Here is an 18,228-nt window from a genome sequence, read left to right as displayed (position 1 = left end):
TCTTCTCTTCGATGCTTTCAACTGCTTGCGTATCGTTTCGTACGTTGTCCTGAAACTTCTTGAAAATCGATTGAAACGAGCTCCAGGTTTTAGCCTTTACGCGTGTAAATGATACACGCGTAAGAGTTTCTTAACGCAAAGAAATAAATCTTCGTTAGTAGTTGATGACTTAGTCCAGTACGTTGCATGAATATTTAAATACTCGAGATCGTGGAAATGATTGACTATTCGAACTTTGATAAATAGAAATATCACAGTGATTCGTACAATGTACACGCGATGATAGAAGCGTATGAAAATGTTAGTCGAGGGATTTTGTGAAATTTATCAAGATACACGAAAGCAGTGGCATGAATTCTACTTAAACCGTGACTATCTAAATCACTGCGTGTGTAAGCATACGACGGTTAATAATCTTCAATCGGAGTTCATTTATCTTTCAGATGAATATCTTACAGAAGCTCGTATAAATTAAGTTACATTGTGTTAATATATCAATCGTCGTAGATAATAATATTTTCGAATACAGCAGAATATAGATATATTATCGTTTTTACAGTTGAACGTTCACCAAAGATCACTCGGGGCGGCAGGTCTTGAAATTTGTGCAGCTGGTGGAAGTGTTCCGCAAGGGCAACCGAGCAGCGCAGGTTCCGTCGGTTCGGCACCCAGTCCAGCATCGCCAAGGCCAACTCCTCAACCACGGCCACCCGTTGCATCGACCACTTCGCAACCCTCGAGAACGTTAGATGACGACAGATCCACGGACGGTGAGCTTTTACGACAACCATATTTTAATTTCCCATATTTTCCGAACTTGACCGTGACAGAATGCAAAAATTATTATATATGTAACCTATATAAACATAGGTTAACGAACATTAACATTTTTATAATGAAATATTATTATTAATTTCTCGATGAAAGATAACGTTGTGAATTAAGTTTCGGTATTCGACTATAAAAACTTTCGGTTCATGTTATTACATACTATAATTAATACCTGCTTACTCCTGGCAAATTTGCCCTATCTAATTGGTTTATAGCCGTAGGTACGGGCACTGCAGCGGAAGATTCAGACGATGGTGAGAGCATAGCGCAATACGTTAGCACAAATTGCGTGGTCTTCACTCATTACCGAGGGGATGCTGCGTCCGAGGTGGAGGAACACTTTCAAAGGGCATTGGCGCATGACAAACCGAAGGGTAAGTTATTAAAATTAAATATTTTACTTCCGAACGCGTAGAAATATAAATTACCATAAGAAAGTTATAAAAAGCTAACACTTGGACGAATAATAATTTCTACGTTTGCGACTTCTCTGTCGGCTTTCTCTATTTTGCGCAGACTTTAACCCGTCAAACGGCAACTGATCGTAAAATTATTCGTAAGCTGTGAAATATAAAGTACACAAATATTACGTCATAAGATATAAAGTGTATGATTAACGATGAATGATAGATATAAAAAAAAAGAAAATACAAGGGAAACACTTTGGTAGGCAGAGCTCAAACAAGCCGACAGTTATCTTAAACCTGCGAGAATAAATGCTGGAGCGCGATTCGTTCCAATTACGATCTCGTTTCGACGCTTCGACGTCATCGAAACACGCGAGTCGAAGATTGGACGGCGCGAGTCTGGACCGGGACTAATGCATCAAAGGGCGGTGATTTAAACGCATCGAGCGCGGACGCAACGCGGTCCCAGCGGAGGACGATAATAAAGTGCGCCATTAGGCCGCGACAACGCTAACAAGCCTCGTAACAATTGTACCGTCGTCGTACTCGGGGACTTAAAACCTTTGCTGTCGGTCTGTGGAAGGAGACGAAGAAGAAGGAGTGTAAGTTGCGCCACGCACAGAGGAAGCGAGGGCGAGAAAAAAATATCAGATGAAAAAGAAACAACAGGATGAAAGAGTAAGGAAGCGATGCAGAAGTAAGTTCGTTGAATCTAAGGAACGAATGGAAAGTCGATGGTAGTTTGAAAGCTAAAGAATTTTTATTACGAGAATATTACAAAGACAGAGAATAAAGATATTACGAGATCCGATATAAACGATTCTCAAAGAATAATTATGAAGAAACAGAGCCATACGATATGCCACGCTTTTATCGCATTACCGATCTCTTCAACCAAATTACAAAAGAAAAATTTATTCCCCTCCAAATTTAGGGTATACTCGTACGAATAACCAAAAACTGCGCCAACTATATCAGGCAAATGCGTAAACCTAGTTCGGCATAATAAACCCGCGCAACAGAAGAAACAGCCGTCAGAATGCGTACAGCACGAACAAAGAATACAGCATACATATCGACAAGTTAAAATGAAGCATAAAGAAAGAAACATTCATATCGTCCTGAAAAGGAGTGGTAGGTGAGCAAAATATAGTCGGTGCGTTTGGACGACGAATGATCCACAGCTGAAGGGCCGAAAGCCGACGAAAGAAAGAGCCGGTTAACGAAAAAGGCCAGCATAGGGGGTTGTCGCGGTCGAAGTCGGTTTGGCAAGCGATCGGCGTAGCAGCCCGTCTATATCGGTATCGTTTAAGGCCGCATTTATCTCGCGGCAGTGCTCACGATCAGTTCACTAGCCTGCTTAGAATTCAAGACAACACGACCTAATTGTTATGTGCCGTGCGCCTCTCCCTCTTCTCTGCTTCATCCCTTCGCCCCTCGCTCTGTCCGCATGCTCGTTCGTTCCATCGAGACTACGCTTTCACGGCGTAGGAAAGGTAAATTAAGAGCTTCTCGGGCCTACGACGAGATGCACGCTGACTCAGGGAGACCCGTGAAAGCGTACCAGGGGTGAAGAAGGAGTGCAAAAGGTAGAGGAAGGGGTTGGGGAACGGGGAACGAAGAGACAGCGCCGGAGAAGACAGTTTTAGCCGCGGTATGCCGGCTAACATACGTACAAGGAGCGAACGTCTCTTACCGATGAACGTGTGCTCGAGAGAACAAAGACACCCCTCCGCAGGAAGATCAAGGGAGAAAGGCAACCGATAAGAAGGGTTGGGGATTGTTTGAACGCGTTGCGGCACGTGTTTGCGGTGAGTTGCGGAGAACTTCCGGAACCATCGCTGCGTTACGCGGTCTTATTAAATTGAATAGCTACGAGTTTGGATTATATCAAGTTCTTCCTAGGAAACATATCACGTGTACGAAGTCGAAACACGCTTTTACGACTTGTTCCTTCGTTACTTTCGCTTTTACGTAGGTTATGGTTTGTAAATTACGCGGAGATTTCTCGGCTCGCGGACACGATAGAAGAAAATTTTGATTATCTAATAGATGGTACCTTTGTAACACGCGAAACGCATATTTAATTCCAGAATCAAATATTTTTGATGCCCGTAGCCTTCAAAGAAGTCCATTTCTACGTTCGAGAGGGCATAGGAGAATGATCGACTTTAGGTTCTTGCGTCGCGCTCGAAAGTCGAAATTTTGGCTGAAAATCGATGACGCGTTACATTCCCAAGAGAATGTTTCTTGCACGACGAAGAAATCGTATCTACGAGGGTTTTGCTTGGCTACCAGGCGGTACCAGGATACGGCTGGCATACGCTTAAGGGGACAGGATCGAAGGAGGCGAACGACACGACTAGCCGATAAACCGTTTTGCCCTCGAATGCTCGCCGATACGGGCGCATAAGCGACGCGACCATGATTATCCTGCTTTCTTGCGGTCAGAGCCTTCGAACGATTCTACGTGTTTGCGGCAACCTGATTTTCGTTGTTCGAATTGAATTAAAACTTATCGATGGCACGTCAATGCAAATTAACTATTGTCATTTTTGTCAACGTCGATTCTCTGTTACGACGAACAACTTCCTTATTCTACTTACGTTCCGACAGTAATACGTGTGCAAGTAGAATTACCGCTTCATATCCAGACACAACATAGATACATAAATACATTTACTATTAGAGCATAAATTTCTTCGTGAAACAGATATCGTTTCTCCGTATACGACGTCCAGTTCAGCTCAATTATCGTTAATTTAACGATGGATTTTTAGATTTGACACGTACTTAAATACAGAAACAGGAGAGAGAACACCATGTAAGAAAAGGTGAAAAATAGACAGGTCTCGAGATCTAGTTTTCTTAGTGAGCGTGGCTGTCGCGTCGCGAGCTGAAAAATCGCACGCGTTTATCAACGCACATATTTCCGTTCAAAAGGGTTAATTCGGAACGTCCGCTGCGGTGGGATCGGCTTATCGCGTCGCGTATGCCGCTCGGTCTGATGAGAATACGACGTCGGGAACGGCGGTAACGTTGAGTTCGGGAAATTGAGCGCGTCGTTCCAGTCGGTGGCGTCAAATTAACGCCCCGTTCACCAGCCACCGCGGCGCAACAGAGACGCAATTACTTGACATGGCCCTTACATGACGCCGCGCCGCGCCGTGGCGTCTTCAAAGGGGCTGCCGCGAGATTAGTCGCGATACCGTCTTCGGTCTACGGTCATGGTTTTTCAACGTTCCACGCTCGCTCCAAGCCGCGGATCACACGGATGAAAATTGCCGTGTAATCTATGACGCTATGCAATTTAACGTACCGTAATTGAGAACGTCCCGACCTGCACAATTCTATTCGTTTTTCGATCAATTTTACACCGTCGTACGGTAATTAGTCGATTATGAGCATTTATTGGAATCAGCTCTATCGAAATTCTGCATTCCCCGTTACCATTACGAAAAAGTAATACGAAAACAAACTCAAACTTCACAACCTTCATAACTCAAACGACTCTATAAAAGGAACCTTCCTTCAAACCTATTGCATTCTACTCTACTCTCTACCACTGTCAAAAGGAAAGAAAGAAAGAAACGATCATAGAATAAACTCTCGATCAACAAACTTTAAATCCAAGTACTGCACTCTGCCACGCAAAATCGTCGAAAAGGACAGCTTTCAACAGCGACTAACGGTGTCGTCGCTCATTCCGAATTGACTAACAAAAGCCTCGACGCAGAGGTAACAGACATTAACACAAATCGAAAATAGACCGGAACGCGCCATTAGTTTGCTCGGCGAATCCGAATCCTCGGTCTGTGATGTGTAAGGCGTGAGTATACGTTTCTTTGGCCGTGGCCGCGAGTGCAATCAGAATAACGAGGCATCCGGTCGCACCGCCACATCAATCTGCCGTGGGTTACGTTTTGACGAATCGCGGCACCGCGACGCGAGACGTCTTTATAGAGGCACCTTCTGGCGCCGTGCCAACGCCACGCGTCGACGCCGAACAGCACGTCCAACGCGAGAAACTCATCCCCCGGCCCGTGTCAGCCGATTATTTTCCGCGGCTCTCGGAAATGAAACACCGAGGCCGCGACGCCACCGAAGATTTACCGACTACATTTGTATCGCGGTATCGCGGCCGCGAACGAACGATCGATGTCGAGTTGCTCGGTGAATAGCTGGAAGTGAATCATTGCCGACCAACTCGTCGGGAAAATGAATGTACCCCGAAAAAATTAACGAGCCCGACGTTGGTTCGTGAAATTGCTTTTCGCGATGTTTCTGTGACTTTTAGCTTCGAGAGTTAGAGCCAGTTCCTTCGTTCAAAGAACCACTTGTTGTTTCGTCTGCGAAGGAAATACAATTTATCGGCTACAGATTGTTACTCGTTGATATCGACCTTTTAGAAAGATCGATGGTTAATGGCAAGCTGGAACAGATAATGACTGGAAATATGCGTGTATACATACGGTATCCGTGCAATTTGAATATTTAATCAAGCGATATATTTGACACAGAGAATAATAATTCGAATGCCTCGCGAAAGCTTCAAGGTGCTCAACTTCGTCGCGATATTCATCCGAATACGTAGTACTTGTCGAAACATCTAAGTTATCACGCTGTGTTTGTAAAATTGGCAAAACACTCGTCTCATTTCGCATCGTACGAAACTGAACCGGATATACGAATATCGACGAACTCATGCGCTCTCTTCCATTTGTTCAAACACATGGAAACACGTTCGAGGAAGATTCGCAAAATCCCGTAACGATCTGCGAATCGTCAAAGGGTCCGGAACGATACTGTAACTCGATTGGGTATCGGATCGTCCCGGTAACAACTGACCCGCGACACTTTCAGCATAAAGAAGCCATGGAGCCGCATTGTTTCCCACGCGTGGAATGCCAGAATGGAAGGGGGGGGGGGGTTCGTAGACGGTGAAACGCGTAAAATATGCTTTCTCGTCTCGAGAGCTGTAACCGGTATCGCGGATTGGTCGAGCGGCACGGCGTCATCCTCCTACACACGTATCAAGAAAGATTGACTAACTATCGCGTTAAATATTGCGATTTGCTTACGGGGGAGATGCAAGATAGCGGAACGGAACGGAAACCGGCCTCCACCACGTCCTTCGTTCCAACGTCCTTCGTCCTTCCTCCAACCCCGTGCTTCTCTCTGACTTCTTCGCCGCCGCCTCCCCACCCTTTTTCTTCTCTACCACCGCCAGGGTCTGTCTGCCCCTCTCTCATCCCTCTAACCCCCGGCCCGCTGTCCTCGGCCGACTGTCCTTTATTTATTAACGCAATTAAAGAAACAGAGTGTCGAGCGTCCACGGTCGGCTTTCTACTGTGCCGATGCCGCGGACCGGCTGCACGCTCGGCCAGAGAACTGGGAAACGGGCGGGAATCGATTCTACGCGAATGTGGTACCGATGAAGCCAGAAAGGGTCGTCGATGTCAAATTCACACCGTGGATGCGAGTCTGATGTACTACAGAGTTGGGAACGTGCATCGATCGATATCTGGAATTTTTATCACGATCCTACGTTGCTTTACGACGATTGTAAGTTAAAGATGAAGAATGTTTCACTTCCTGTTTAAACTTGCCTCTGAAGTCTGTCTCGTAGAAATCAGGTTGAAACGTGCAACGTACAACTCTTGGTTTATGACTGACTTGCTCTATAAATAATCATTTTCAGATTACTTTGTACGATTTTGTCACGAAGATGATAAGCCTTTAAAGATATTTTAAGGTACATTTTAATCTACAGAGTGTTCGTGTTTAATATCGTAAATGTCGAGTTTAAAAGGCGTTTTATCCTTCATTTACCGTAAACCTCTTTTTCTTTCTTGATAGTATATCGTTGACTTGTTAGGTTCAACTCGTTAATTATCACATGTACGTACATGTGTAAGTATGTGTCATCTATTAAAGATAAATTACCGTACATCGAGCACTATGTATCAATCGATACTGGTAGGTTGCGCCACGTATAAATGAATAATTCATGCCTCTGTTTTATCAAACAGCTTTAGCGCTAGCCACTTTTTACATAGCCGTGTGTATTCTTGTCGACCCATACAAAGTAAACTTTATAATTAACGCGTTGCCCGAGCAAATGAAGATAAATTTTACAACAACCTATCTACTATTAACAAAACCGAACTCGCAATCAGTCAAATGCATATGATACATAAATAACTCGTGCATAATCCTCATAACGCTGTAACAGAATAACTAAAGCTGTGATAAAGATATAACGAAATAAAAAGTAAAATAACAATGCGTAAGGTACTGAAACTACAATCGTACGATGAGAAAAGAAACCTTAAACGGAGGAATCTTTTTTTTAAGGACGAACCTTCGAAATATATTATTCGCTAAAGATATCAAGTCATCACCGTAATATATCTACGACAAGCAATATTAAAACACCCTAAGAAGAAACAGATGGCAATGGCAATAAAAGGACGCTAACATCCAGAAATAACAACGATTCGTAAATTGAATATTTTTTCTAAATTAGTTGACACATTTTCCATGGGATGGCGAGTCGCGGTGGAAGATGAGATCGAGGAAGAAGAGGAGGAATTAGAAATATAAATCGTCGGCTGGTTCGGTCTCGTTGGTTCAACCTTCGAATATGTGTTTGGATTGGCCGAAAGATCCTCGAGAGAGAAAGAGAGAGAGAGAAAAAGGAATCCCGGGACCAAGGACCCGGAGACTCGCGGGAGGATACACGACAAGCTTCTGGCTTTGGAGTGGTCGCTTGTAAAACAACCGAGCGGTACCTTTCTGTCGCGCGGTTCGATCCCGTGGGATCCGACTACCCGTTTATCGTGAGCCCTCGTAAGAATCGCGTGCTGGCCCGTGGGAAACGATACAAATATTTTAATAAACATTCTTGCCCAGTCGGAACGTCTAGCTTTCGAACAAAAATTATTGCGCCGATTGGCCCGGTGATCCGTGCAGGTTGGGATAGTCGATCGTAGAACTTATAACTTATCGTTGGAGACTCTTCGTGGAGAATTTCAGGGAACTGTGGTGTACTATGATATTTACAATCGTGCATACCTTCGTTCTCCAGTTATATACGTAACTTCATTCCTTGCAGTTACGTTAGCTCGTTAACCGGATTATTGCTTAATTTATTTGCTGTTACCGATATATGGCAACTCTTTCCCAGAAGATGCAGAATTGTTTTTATCAAAAAATACTCTTAGTTTGTGCAATAACGTTTGCCTTAACGTTATAGTCCGCTGGTTTGTTCGTCTTCGTCTCTGAAACGCATAAAAATAAGAGCACGCGCCGACTGCGTAAGTAGAATTAGATACTTAAAGTCAGACTACCAAGACTGCGAAGCTATTAACCAGGAAGTTCCATATTTATGAAATTCCAAATTGGTAAAGGCAAGCCAATTTCAATTTAGCTTTTGCACATATTGATATAACAAATTATAAATAAATAAAAGCGACACGTAAAAGAGATATTCGAGAGATTGATAACTAAAATATGTAGCAAATTAACTCATTAATTCCCTGGTTAATAAATTGAACGTTTGGTTTTAGAACAGGAAAATTGGACATCGTTTGAAAAATATTAAATTTCATACGAAATATATATATATATATATATATATATATATACGAAAAGATTGCACCATTTTAATTGTAGAAATTGTATGGCAATTTGTATTCGCTCGGATAAATAAGGAATTATTAAAAGCATTGTATTTTGTTGTAGAAAATATCTCCCCCATGTTCATGAGGAACTTCCCCCCTTCCTTCTGGAAGAGCCAGCATCCTGGCGAAGTCTACGAGTGTCCAACGGATCCATGGCATCCGCATTATCCACAGTATCACCACAGGTGAGCGTTCCTAACATTCCTTGTGTTGTCCTTAAAATATATCTCTACGTTAGAGGAAAATCTGTCCTAATACCATGTTTCTAAACCTTTTAAACTGACATTCGTATTATATTCCCATAAATCATAAATGATAAAGTAATTCGTTCGATTTTATTCGTAAAATTCATGTTTTCTTCGGAATTTCTTATTGGATGGATAAATAAATAACTGGAAATTATTACTACATCCAGTATACTCTCCAATCTTGATATGGACAGATTTTCAGATATTCTGATTACGATAAAAATAGGAAGAATAAAATTTACACGCGAGAGGATCCAAAGCAAGATACGATCGAGTATCTTGCGTTAAGATCCGAACAAACTTGTAAAAGAAATACAAAAAACTTACCAAAGAAATAGATCATAATCCTCGTAAACAATAGGAAATTGCGTATGAAATGATAACATTTTCACAAACTTTTCACTTCATATATCCATTTACATCGTTCGATCTATAGTTCTATCTAATGTACCACCTCGAGACACAAACCGCCATATTACATATCATTTAACATTCCTCTGCTTACTCCTTTCCACTCATCTCATTTTCAACAATATCAAACCAATCAGAATGCCCATTTCTTCTCTATTTCGCGTTCCATTCGTTCGAATCGCCAGCATCGCAACCTCTAATTAGAGACGAGTCCCATCGGAGAATCCGATGCAGTCATTCCAGCGCGACGTACTCTATTTTAAATTCGCGCGGCCTGTATCTCGCGGCGGTGCATTCACGCGCACGGCGCGAAATCAGCCCCGTGATTAATCGACGAAATCGTCGTTCGTTCGATTAACAGACGATAATGCGACCGATGCCTCGCGCATTCCAAAAATCCTCCTCCGGCAGGCGCGACACGCTCATTACGCGATAGCCTGCCGGGATAAACCTTCGAAAATGAATGTCGCAGCGGGTACGAGGGACGATGGAACGAGCGAAGCGGGGAAACACGTGAGAGAAGGGAAGTGTCTTTTGAAAAATGACGAAAGAAATGGGAGAAAAATCACGAGAAATCGAGGAAAGAGCCCGAACGAGCGGTGCGAGCAGATGCGGTACGAAGAGAAGGATAGATTAAACGAGCGTAGAAAAAGCGACACGGTGGCGAGGATGAGAAATAAGAGGAAAGGAGAAAGAACGGAGGCAAAGAGAAAACGAGACGTGAAAAATACAGAAAACCGTCGGGAGCAGGTACCCCTGTTCGAGAGATCTTTAGCGCTGATCTCGCGTCGGCCGCCGTATAAATTACCAGTCTGTCACCGTTCTTGAGAAGAGGCACGATATCGAGGATTCTTTTTCTCCTTTCCTCTCGCGTTACCTTTTCTTCGCCCTCTTCTTTTTCGTTCCTCCTTCTTTCACCCCTCGCATTTTCGTCGGTCTTTTTCCATCCGTTTCGATCCGTTCACGCGTTTATTCTACATATGCTGTTCGTTGTTACGTCCGTCTTACTCGGTACATCTGGTATTTCGCATCAGATAATCTAGAAATTACGTTAATTCTATAATACGTTTTCAAGGAAGAGAGATACCGAGAATGATTTTTACGATCTATTTTTCAGGGCTGTGCACGAGTATCACCACCATAACATGGCGACCGTGACGAGTTACGGTGGTTTGCTGTTGGGTGGTGCGCGAGGACTCGGCCACCATGCGGCGCATCACGCGCACTCCGCGGCCTCCTACAAGGACTGGCCGTCGGCGACGCCGTCGCAGTCCTTCGTCGACGCTTCCTCCGCACCCTCTTACCCGCACGGCTATTACGCACCCCTCTCTGGTGAGTAGACTCACGAATCTCATATATGTAGATTTCTTGCGTCGATACTTCGCCGCGAAATTAAATGATTCCAGGCTATGGCTTTCTGGTTTTTTAGTTCCTCTTGCTTCTGTGCTTTATCTTTAATCGTTTTACGAATATGTGAACATTTTTGGACATGCGATTCGCATTAAACGGGTTTCGTACTAAGTACGTGTAAAGTAAAATCTATTTTCCAGATATTGAGAAATCGTGCGCAATATTGGCGAACATATCCACTGTACGATAAATTGAAACCTGAATTTCCTATATTTTCTGCGTTTCCTAAAAAGTAGTAGATGCTCGAAGAATTATGATATAATCAGAATTTTACGGAACCACCTGATATTTCAGACGATGGATGTTCAAGCACGTTGATTCATATTCTTAGGGACACAACGACAGAAAGTTTCTTTCGAAAGGAAACGATCTCTTTCACCAATTAAACGTACCAAATATTACGTATAATAACAGCGAGAATTCTTTGCCTATTTCATATGTACCTTCTGTATATTTGCACACTTTTAAATCTCCTATAAAAGCATAAGTATCTACCAGTCTATTTACCAGCAAATTACTCGACAATTTTCTCTCGGTAGCGCCCAGTCACTAGCTTCAGATTCCTCTTCCTCCGCGTTTTCTAATCCGCTCATGGGGGACAAGCTTTCCCTCTCTTATATAACTGGACGTTGGACTGCGGGAATCGAAACGGTGCGGCTCTTTTTGCGATGACGTGTCCCGGGCACCTTGGAAGTATAGTCGAAAAGAGTCGGGGCGAAATGTTTTACGGCTGTGCCGTGACTTTTTGTCGTCGGCATCGATGATTTCGGTGGGAGAGAACAACGAAGAAAGCACGAGTCCCTGAGAGCGTGGCAGCGCTATATCGGCCCCCATTAAGCTCTTATTAATTGCGAGCATCTGAGGGGCCGACCGACCTTTCTTGCGCGCTACCTGCGCGCCATTCTGCCTCCGTTCCCTCTTGCCGGCCGCCGCAAACGATGCTGCACTCTCGGCCTTCCAACTTTGATGTCGAGTCGATCCTCCTCCGACGAGATTTATCATGTAAATCGCGGATAAAAAGCCCGCTCATCCTCCCCTCTGCTGCAACCCACTGGTCACCAGGCGTTCTCCTCTTTTTTCTTCCGTGTTTTCGGCACCGTGCACGATTCTATCGGATCGTGTAGCTGTGGATCGATCGGTTGCTCGCAAAGGGTGAAGAAACTCGGTTCGGAATTGAGCATTGCACGCGTGTTATAAAGTTTGTTAGCACGAGATCGGTGGAATTCGACGCTGGCGTGGGAAACGAACGTGTATGGCGCAGTTGTAACGCTAAACTACGATAGCGTTAGAAAAATAGAGAATGAACGTTTTTCTGCGGCAAGAATGTAGATTCTTCGGTCGTAACAACTCTATCCTTTCTACTCTTACATTTTTATCAACCCCGGCTTCATAAACCTCGGATAAGCTCGCCTTAAATTACGACTACGGTTCTTACAAGTATGTAAGAGTTAGGTAATTCATCAAAATTCTGGAAAATCCGAAAGGAAAGAGGAATCGCGGATGGAAGAATATTCACGTGACGCGATTTGCCAGCACGTTGCAAGGCAAATGCAAAGTACAGAGGCCGCTATGCGGAGTGCAGCTGCAGCACGCCGTGGAAGCACCACGCCCATCGTGATTGCAGAGACCACTCCCATCTGTCTGCACGTCGTTGCAAGCAGCACGCCTTCCGTTTTACCTCGGTAGCCAGTCACGCGATTTCATGTAACACGTCCGTAACTTTTGATACAACGTTCTACCACGCTCGAGAATTTCCGTGTCTCCGTCCGAGCTTTATTTTTATCGTGCGCCGTGACGTTCCCTCGAGGGATGCGTTTGCTAGTCGCAAAGGGTGTCGTCGCGTTGGTGATGTCTTCCGTAATGGAAAATCCGATTCCTCTTCGTGTTCTTCAGTTGCCTCGTTTTTTCTTATTTTATCGAATGTCTCGGATATTTGATGCAGCTGATAACACGTGACGTTAATATAGCATTCGATGGGGTTGATAGTGAGTGATACGATTGTCAGTGTAATTTATGCTTAGAGCGATTTATGTGATCGAAGATAGTGTCGTTTCGTGTCACTTTTTCCGCTTGTTCGTTTCACGTTAATTCGTTGATTATTGATTTTATTAGATCGTTGATTCTACGTCTTTTTCGTTTTTTACCCTGACACGTGTTCGCTTTGATAGTTCACACTGTGGCTGTCAAGCGACTTTGACGTTCCACTGTCAGCGACTGTCAAATGCTCCCAACGATATTCTAAGACTATTTTTCTGGAATTGTAGCATTGGAGTTGGATATATTTATAGACGTTTCGCTTATTTCGACCGATCAGCTGTCGTTCGTTCGAAATAAATCTGTCGTTAGTAGTATATTCTTTAAAACAATTCCCAGTATGAGAAAATATTTTGATCGTCAACATGGAAAATCGTACGATATCAAATGGAAGAAACAGGTGTTAATCTTCTCGTAGTTTCTTTTTTATTTAACTTGTATTCCACATAGATTTAAAACAAAAATTTATAAACGTAAGATTCTTTGCTGTTTGTTTATAAAAATTATTATACCAAGTACTTACGCTGTTTCAAAATATAAAGCAAGTGTTTTAAGGGTTTGTAGCGAAGGAGAGAAAGCGGTGTGCCATGGTCAGGTTCCACGTATGTTGAATTCAAGCGATGAAAATCGATACTAGAGCTTCGCTTTAGCATTCTCATCCCTCTCGCTGTCACGGATTCGATACGCCATGGCTTCAACCCTCTTTCGGTAGCCATTTTGGACATTTCAGCTTGACGATCACGTATTAAAGAAAGCGATCTTCTCCAATGTATTACTTTCGAAAGAATTCTAATACCAAAGGAAGCTGAAACTACTTAACTTGAAACGTTAAAAATGTTTTCGACAATCTCTGAAACACGTGCCATTTCGTGACGCACAATTTCCCGAACGTTTTTAAACCTCTTCCCCGACTTCTCCAAAAGAAAATTAATTTCCAAACGCGTGGTCCCTTTGAAATTCACGAGAAGTTTCGTCGGCGCGTACGGGACATTTGACGGAGAAATCCTGCGAAAAATTTTGGCGTTGCTTTGTCTGAGAGACTCCCAGGGACGAACGGGCTGAGATTTAGGGCCAATTTAGGAAACGCTTACATTCGCACGCGCGCGCCTCGCTGCACGGGCGCAGATTGAGAGTTGGTTCGCGGATCGGACCGACCAAACGAGTTTTCAAGAATTTACTCGCCGGAATGCCGGCAACGTTCACTATTCTAACTGGCGTGTGCTACCGTAAGGGCCCTGTGCACGCTCGCTGCTTCCAAGTAGCTGCGACCTCGTCGTCAAACATCGATTCTGGAAATTAATGAATAAATAAGGAAGGACTTGCTTGGCTGTGTCCGCTTTCTTGGCCACGAACGAATATCGATTCCACGATCGAAGGAGTCGGCCTAAAAAACGACGTCGACGATCCAGCAGCCAGATTTCGGGCCATTTTGTCGAAGTAGGTAGGTAAAAAGAAATCAGAATTTCGAGGATTTGGGGAAATCAAAGGAATTAACGACAAGCAGCTTCTTCTGACTTTTGACGTTTCCTTTTTAACTACGTACGAAATAAGTTTGAGGCGTAGGAACTTTGACGAAATAAAGTCGTCCATCTTCTTTGTCTAAATAAACCAAATGTTTGATATGTCTTGCGTGAAATTTAAAAATGCCCCTTTTCAGCCAAACAAATCTAATTTCCAATCTACCGATCCCAAATACAAAGAACTGTGCAACAACGAGGAAAAGTCCCGTCGCTTTCACATTTTCGAACTCTCTCTTCGCGATAACGCAACGCAAGAATCCCGTTCGTATCGACGAAAGCCTGACGAATTTTTCACAAACGTTGGCAATAGACTTTCGTATTGCGGGGGCGGGGGAGGTAATTTCGGAGTGGGTTTCGACACGAGGGAACGGCGCGGCAAAGCGAACCCGCGGCGTCTTCGAATCCGAAGTACCGCCATTAGAACGCCGCTTGGCACCCCGATTAGGCCGTGCCGCGAGTTGACTGGTAATTATATAATTGCGTAAAATTAACTCGGTCGGCATAAATTGGCTGCCGTTTAAGCGCGATTAAGAGAAATAAATCGCAATTACCGTGTGACGTCCGACGACGCCGGACAACTGTAGATGGTCATGGCGCACCGCGTGACGTTTCTGTCGGCGGTTTTATGCCTCCCCCTTCCCTCTTATCCCTACCGGCCCCGCGTATGTCTATTACTTCTGCGAAATCATTAATCTAATTGGCCGTCACCGGCTGTTGCATCGACGAATTCAACGCGTGATCGAGCCTTCGACGACGACGACGACGATAATTCATGCAACTACGGAAGTTCACTTTTCTTTCTACGTCTACTATACTTTCTTGTTCGTTACTTTACTCGGTGTTTTCTTATTTTCTTATTTATTTTCCTTCTTTTGCTTTTTGTTTCTTTCTTTTTCTTTTTTTTTGTTTTTTTGGTCAAGACGAAGAAAAGAAGATTTGCGAGAATCGAAGTACGAGAGATCGTTCCGATAGAAGATTGGCGGAAGTTGTGATTTAAAGTTGTACAGAACTGGCATTGTCTTAAGGCAATGGGATAATTGCGTTTTCTTTTCCCACGGTGGAAGCGGATTCGCGGAATCGATCAGCGATTCAAGAAAGAGAAATCTGTTGGAAAGATTGAAGTTTCCTGCACGCTGTTTCATTTCTTCGCCGCGGTGCACTGTTGGGCGCAATTGCTAGGAAACCCAACCGTTACGTTTATCGGAAAACTAAAACGAATTTCGCTTTACTTAGCCCTTTGAGCCATAAGAAATGAAATAACTGGTTTCGTTTTTATACCCGTATCAACAGCGACAAAAGGGAAGCGTTTCGGAGAAGAATCAAAGGGAAACGTATCTTCGAACAGGAAGTTGAAAAGTTGGAAAAGAACGCGCGACGGAAATCGTGAAACCGAAGTCCGAAGAGCAACATTCACGAGACGTTGGAACTGGATCCGGCGATGTTAATTTAATGCAGTTCACGTACTTTTATCTTTCCAGAGTTAACGTTAATTCGCCGGCGGTCGCGAGCAGAGACGAATTTACGAGCGAGATTCGTTATCCGAGGCGGAAGAGCGACGGACTGGTATCGCGAAATCTATTGCTTCCGAACACGCAGCCGCGACGACGCGGACTTTGCTCGCAATTAGACGGACTTAAATCAAAACACGGATTTCACCTGTGAATGCTGAATTGAATTTCATGCGCGATATTTTATAGGTCGTGGTGATACACTCAACCCTTCGTTCGCACAAACTTCGCTGCATGTGTAATTAATATGCTCCAGTTACGTGAAATTTATTGTCTTGTTACGATTATACAGGTAATATTTTTCCTTTCGAACGTGATATTACTTTAATTAAGAAAATGTTTCTTCTTCTTATTCTTCCTCTTGATTCTTACTTCGATGATCGAATACGTTCCGCGTTATAATTCTACCTTGAATACATAGGTACCGTACAACATACAAGATTCCTACAAAGTCTTTTTCTTCAACTATCCATCGTTCGATCTTCGCTTCCTATCCGACCATGTCGAAACGTAATTGCGCAGGGTCACTGAACTTCCGAACGAAACTTGAAGGATCGTAGTGGGAATCAATTATGAGCCTCTTATCACATACATTCTGATAGCGTTAAAAATATTTCCTAAAGACGATAAACACAAAATTTACTAGGAAAAGTAACGTCTGCCACAATATCTACGCGTATATTGAAACTCGGATGGCGGGTCAAAGTGATCCAGGTATTCGTCGTCCGAAGGTTGAACGCGCTTCACTTGCACATCCCTCGACAGTCTCGCCTTTTCATCGGTGCAAAGAGAAAGGAACGACATAAGTGACTGGAAAACGGAACAGTATCGTAAATGAGCGCGCAGTTTCGAGGCAGTTCGGGGTCGCGGAGCGTCGGTCGAGCGATTTCGCGCGGTCGAGCGAGTCGAAACAAAGAAAGGGTCCAGCGGGGCGCTCTCAATATTTCCAGGAGAATTAATTCAGGGAATCTTCGCCATAAATTCTGGTCCGCGTGGGACATTCTCTCCGGAGAGAGAATATTCTGGATCCGCGCGTCGCTGCAGCCGGGTCTTTCTGGCACGCGCCTCGAAAATGGCGTCGACCGGTGACGTCACGTAATCCACGCTTGTGCACCGCTTCCACCGGCGGGAGCAAAAGGGAAGAGAATGGAAAAGAGGGACACCAGGGTAGCCGGGGATGGCTAGCGAGCCTCGATTGGTCAGCCGGCCGGATGGAGGGAGTGGTCGAAAGCTGCCGGTTTATATCGATCTCTCGAAGTCGGCTCGTTCGCGGACGAAGAGACACTCCGGTGAACCGGAGCTGCCTCCGCGGCGAACGCGCGTCCTCTTCGTCCTTTAACCCCTGGCCGAACCTTTGCGAGTTACGAACCTTTCGACGCGACAGGGCAGTTGCGTCACGAAGGCGACAGACGTCGCCCAAGCTTTCCTTTTTCTTCTTTGATTACTTTCGAAGAAACAGTTGGCGCATGTACTTTAAGAGCGTCACGACTCGAGATAATTCAGTCTCGCGTTAGAAGAATATTAAAACTACGTATTTGAGGATCAACACGAACGACAAATGGAGCGACGAACGTAATATTTTATACCCAGGCTACCGCCTGTCGTAAAGTCAATCAAACTGCAAGGTACTTGACGGCAGGTGTAATTAGTCTATGTGGTTTCGATGGATAATTTTTATATCGCGTGAGATACACGCGATAGGAATCGAGTCTCGTCTTTTAACGAGATCGCTAACATTCCAATTTCCCAAAGTGGTTGGAAATCGCTCTTCGCGTGTATTGGTCAGGATCCTCACAAAGGATCGGAGTAACGGGAAACGTTAAAGGCACGAAGATTTAGAAGCTTAATTTCCAATTAATACTCGCTCGTCGGTGCATACGAGTTTCGAAACGGGGTGAATCAAAGTAGGGACTCTCCTTTACCACGACTATATTGGATTTCAGACTATGAGGGGTTGACCCTCATTGATAAGGGTCATCTCGATGCTTACGTATCCCTCGTCGGTGGCAAGGGTCCCTGCGCGCAAGGGTCGGGTTTTTGCTTTTTAAAGCGGGGGTGTTCGATTTAATTTAATCCAAATACCTAACTCTCGTCTTTTGACGTTGAATTTGCCACCCGAAGTTAAGGGTGAACGAAAGCAACGAGAACACAGATTATTCGTTATCGAAGAAGCA

The 18,228-nt window shown here is 44.2% G+C and overlaps 1 protein-coding gene across 2 annotated transcripts in view; it reads left to right on the top strand.

Annotated features, from left to right (window-relative positions):
- The window catches only part of vg (transcription factor vestigial), a 78,326-nt gene that overhangs the window by 55,786 nt on the left and 4,312 nt on the right, over nt 1–18,228 (top strand). Inside the window, exons 2-5 of one of the 2 annotated variants that reach the window (XM_033345883.2) lie at nt 560–770; nt 1,053–1,205; nt 8,985–9,108; nt 10,700–10,914. In XM_033345883.2, coding sequence (XP_033201774.1) covers nt 560–770; nt 1,053–1,205; nt 8,985–9,108; nt 10,700–10,914 — 703 coding nt within the window. Of the gene's footprint in view, nt 1–559; nt 771–1,046; nt 1,206–8,984; nt 9,109–10,699; nt 10,915–18,228 lie in introns of both variants that reach the window. The other variant, XM_033345882.2, reaches the window with a different exon arrangement.

The sequence above is a fragment of the Bombus vancouverensis genome, chromosome 10 (assembly GCF_051014615.1).
Source record: "Bombus vancouverensis nearcticus chromosome 10, iyBomVanc1_principal, whole genome shotgun sequence".
Lineage (NCBI taxonomy): Eukaryota > Metazoa > Arthropoda > Insecta > Hymenoptera > Apidae > Bombus > Bombus vancouverensis.
Note: the sequence above shows the minus strand (reverse complement) of the source record. Positions and strands in the feature narration are given on the sequence as shown.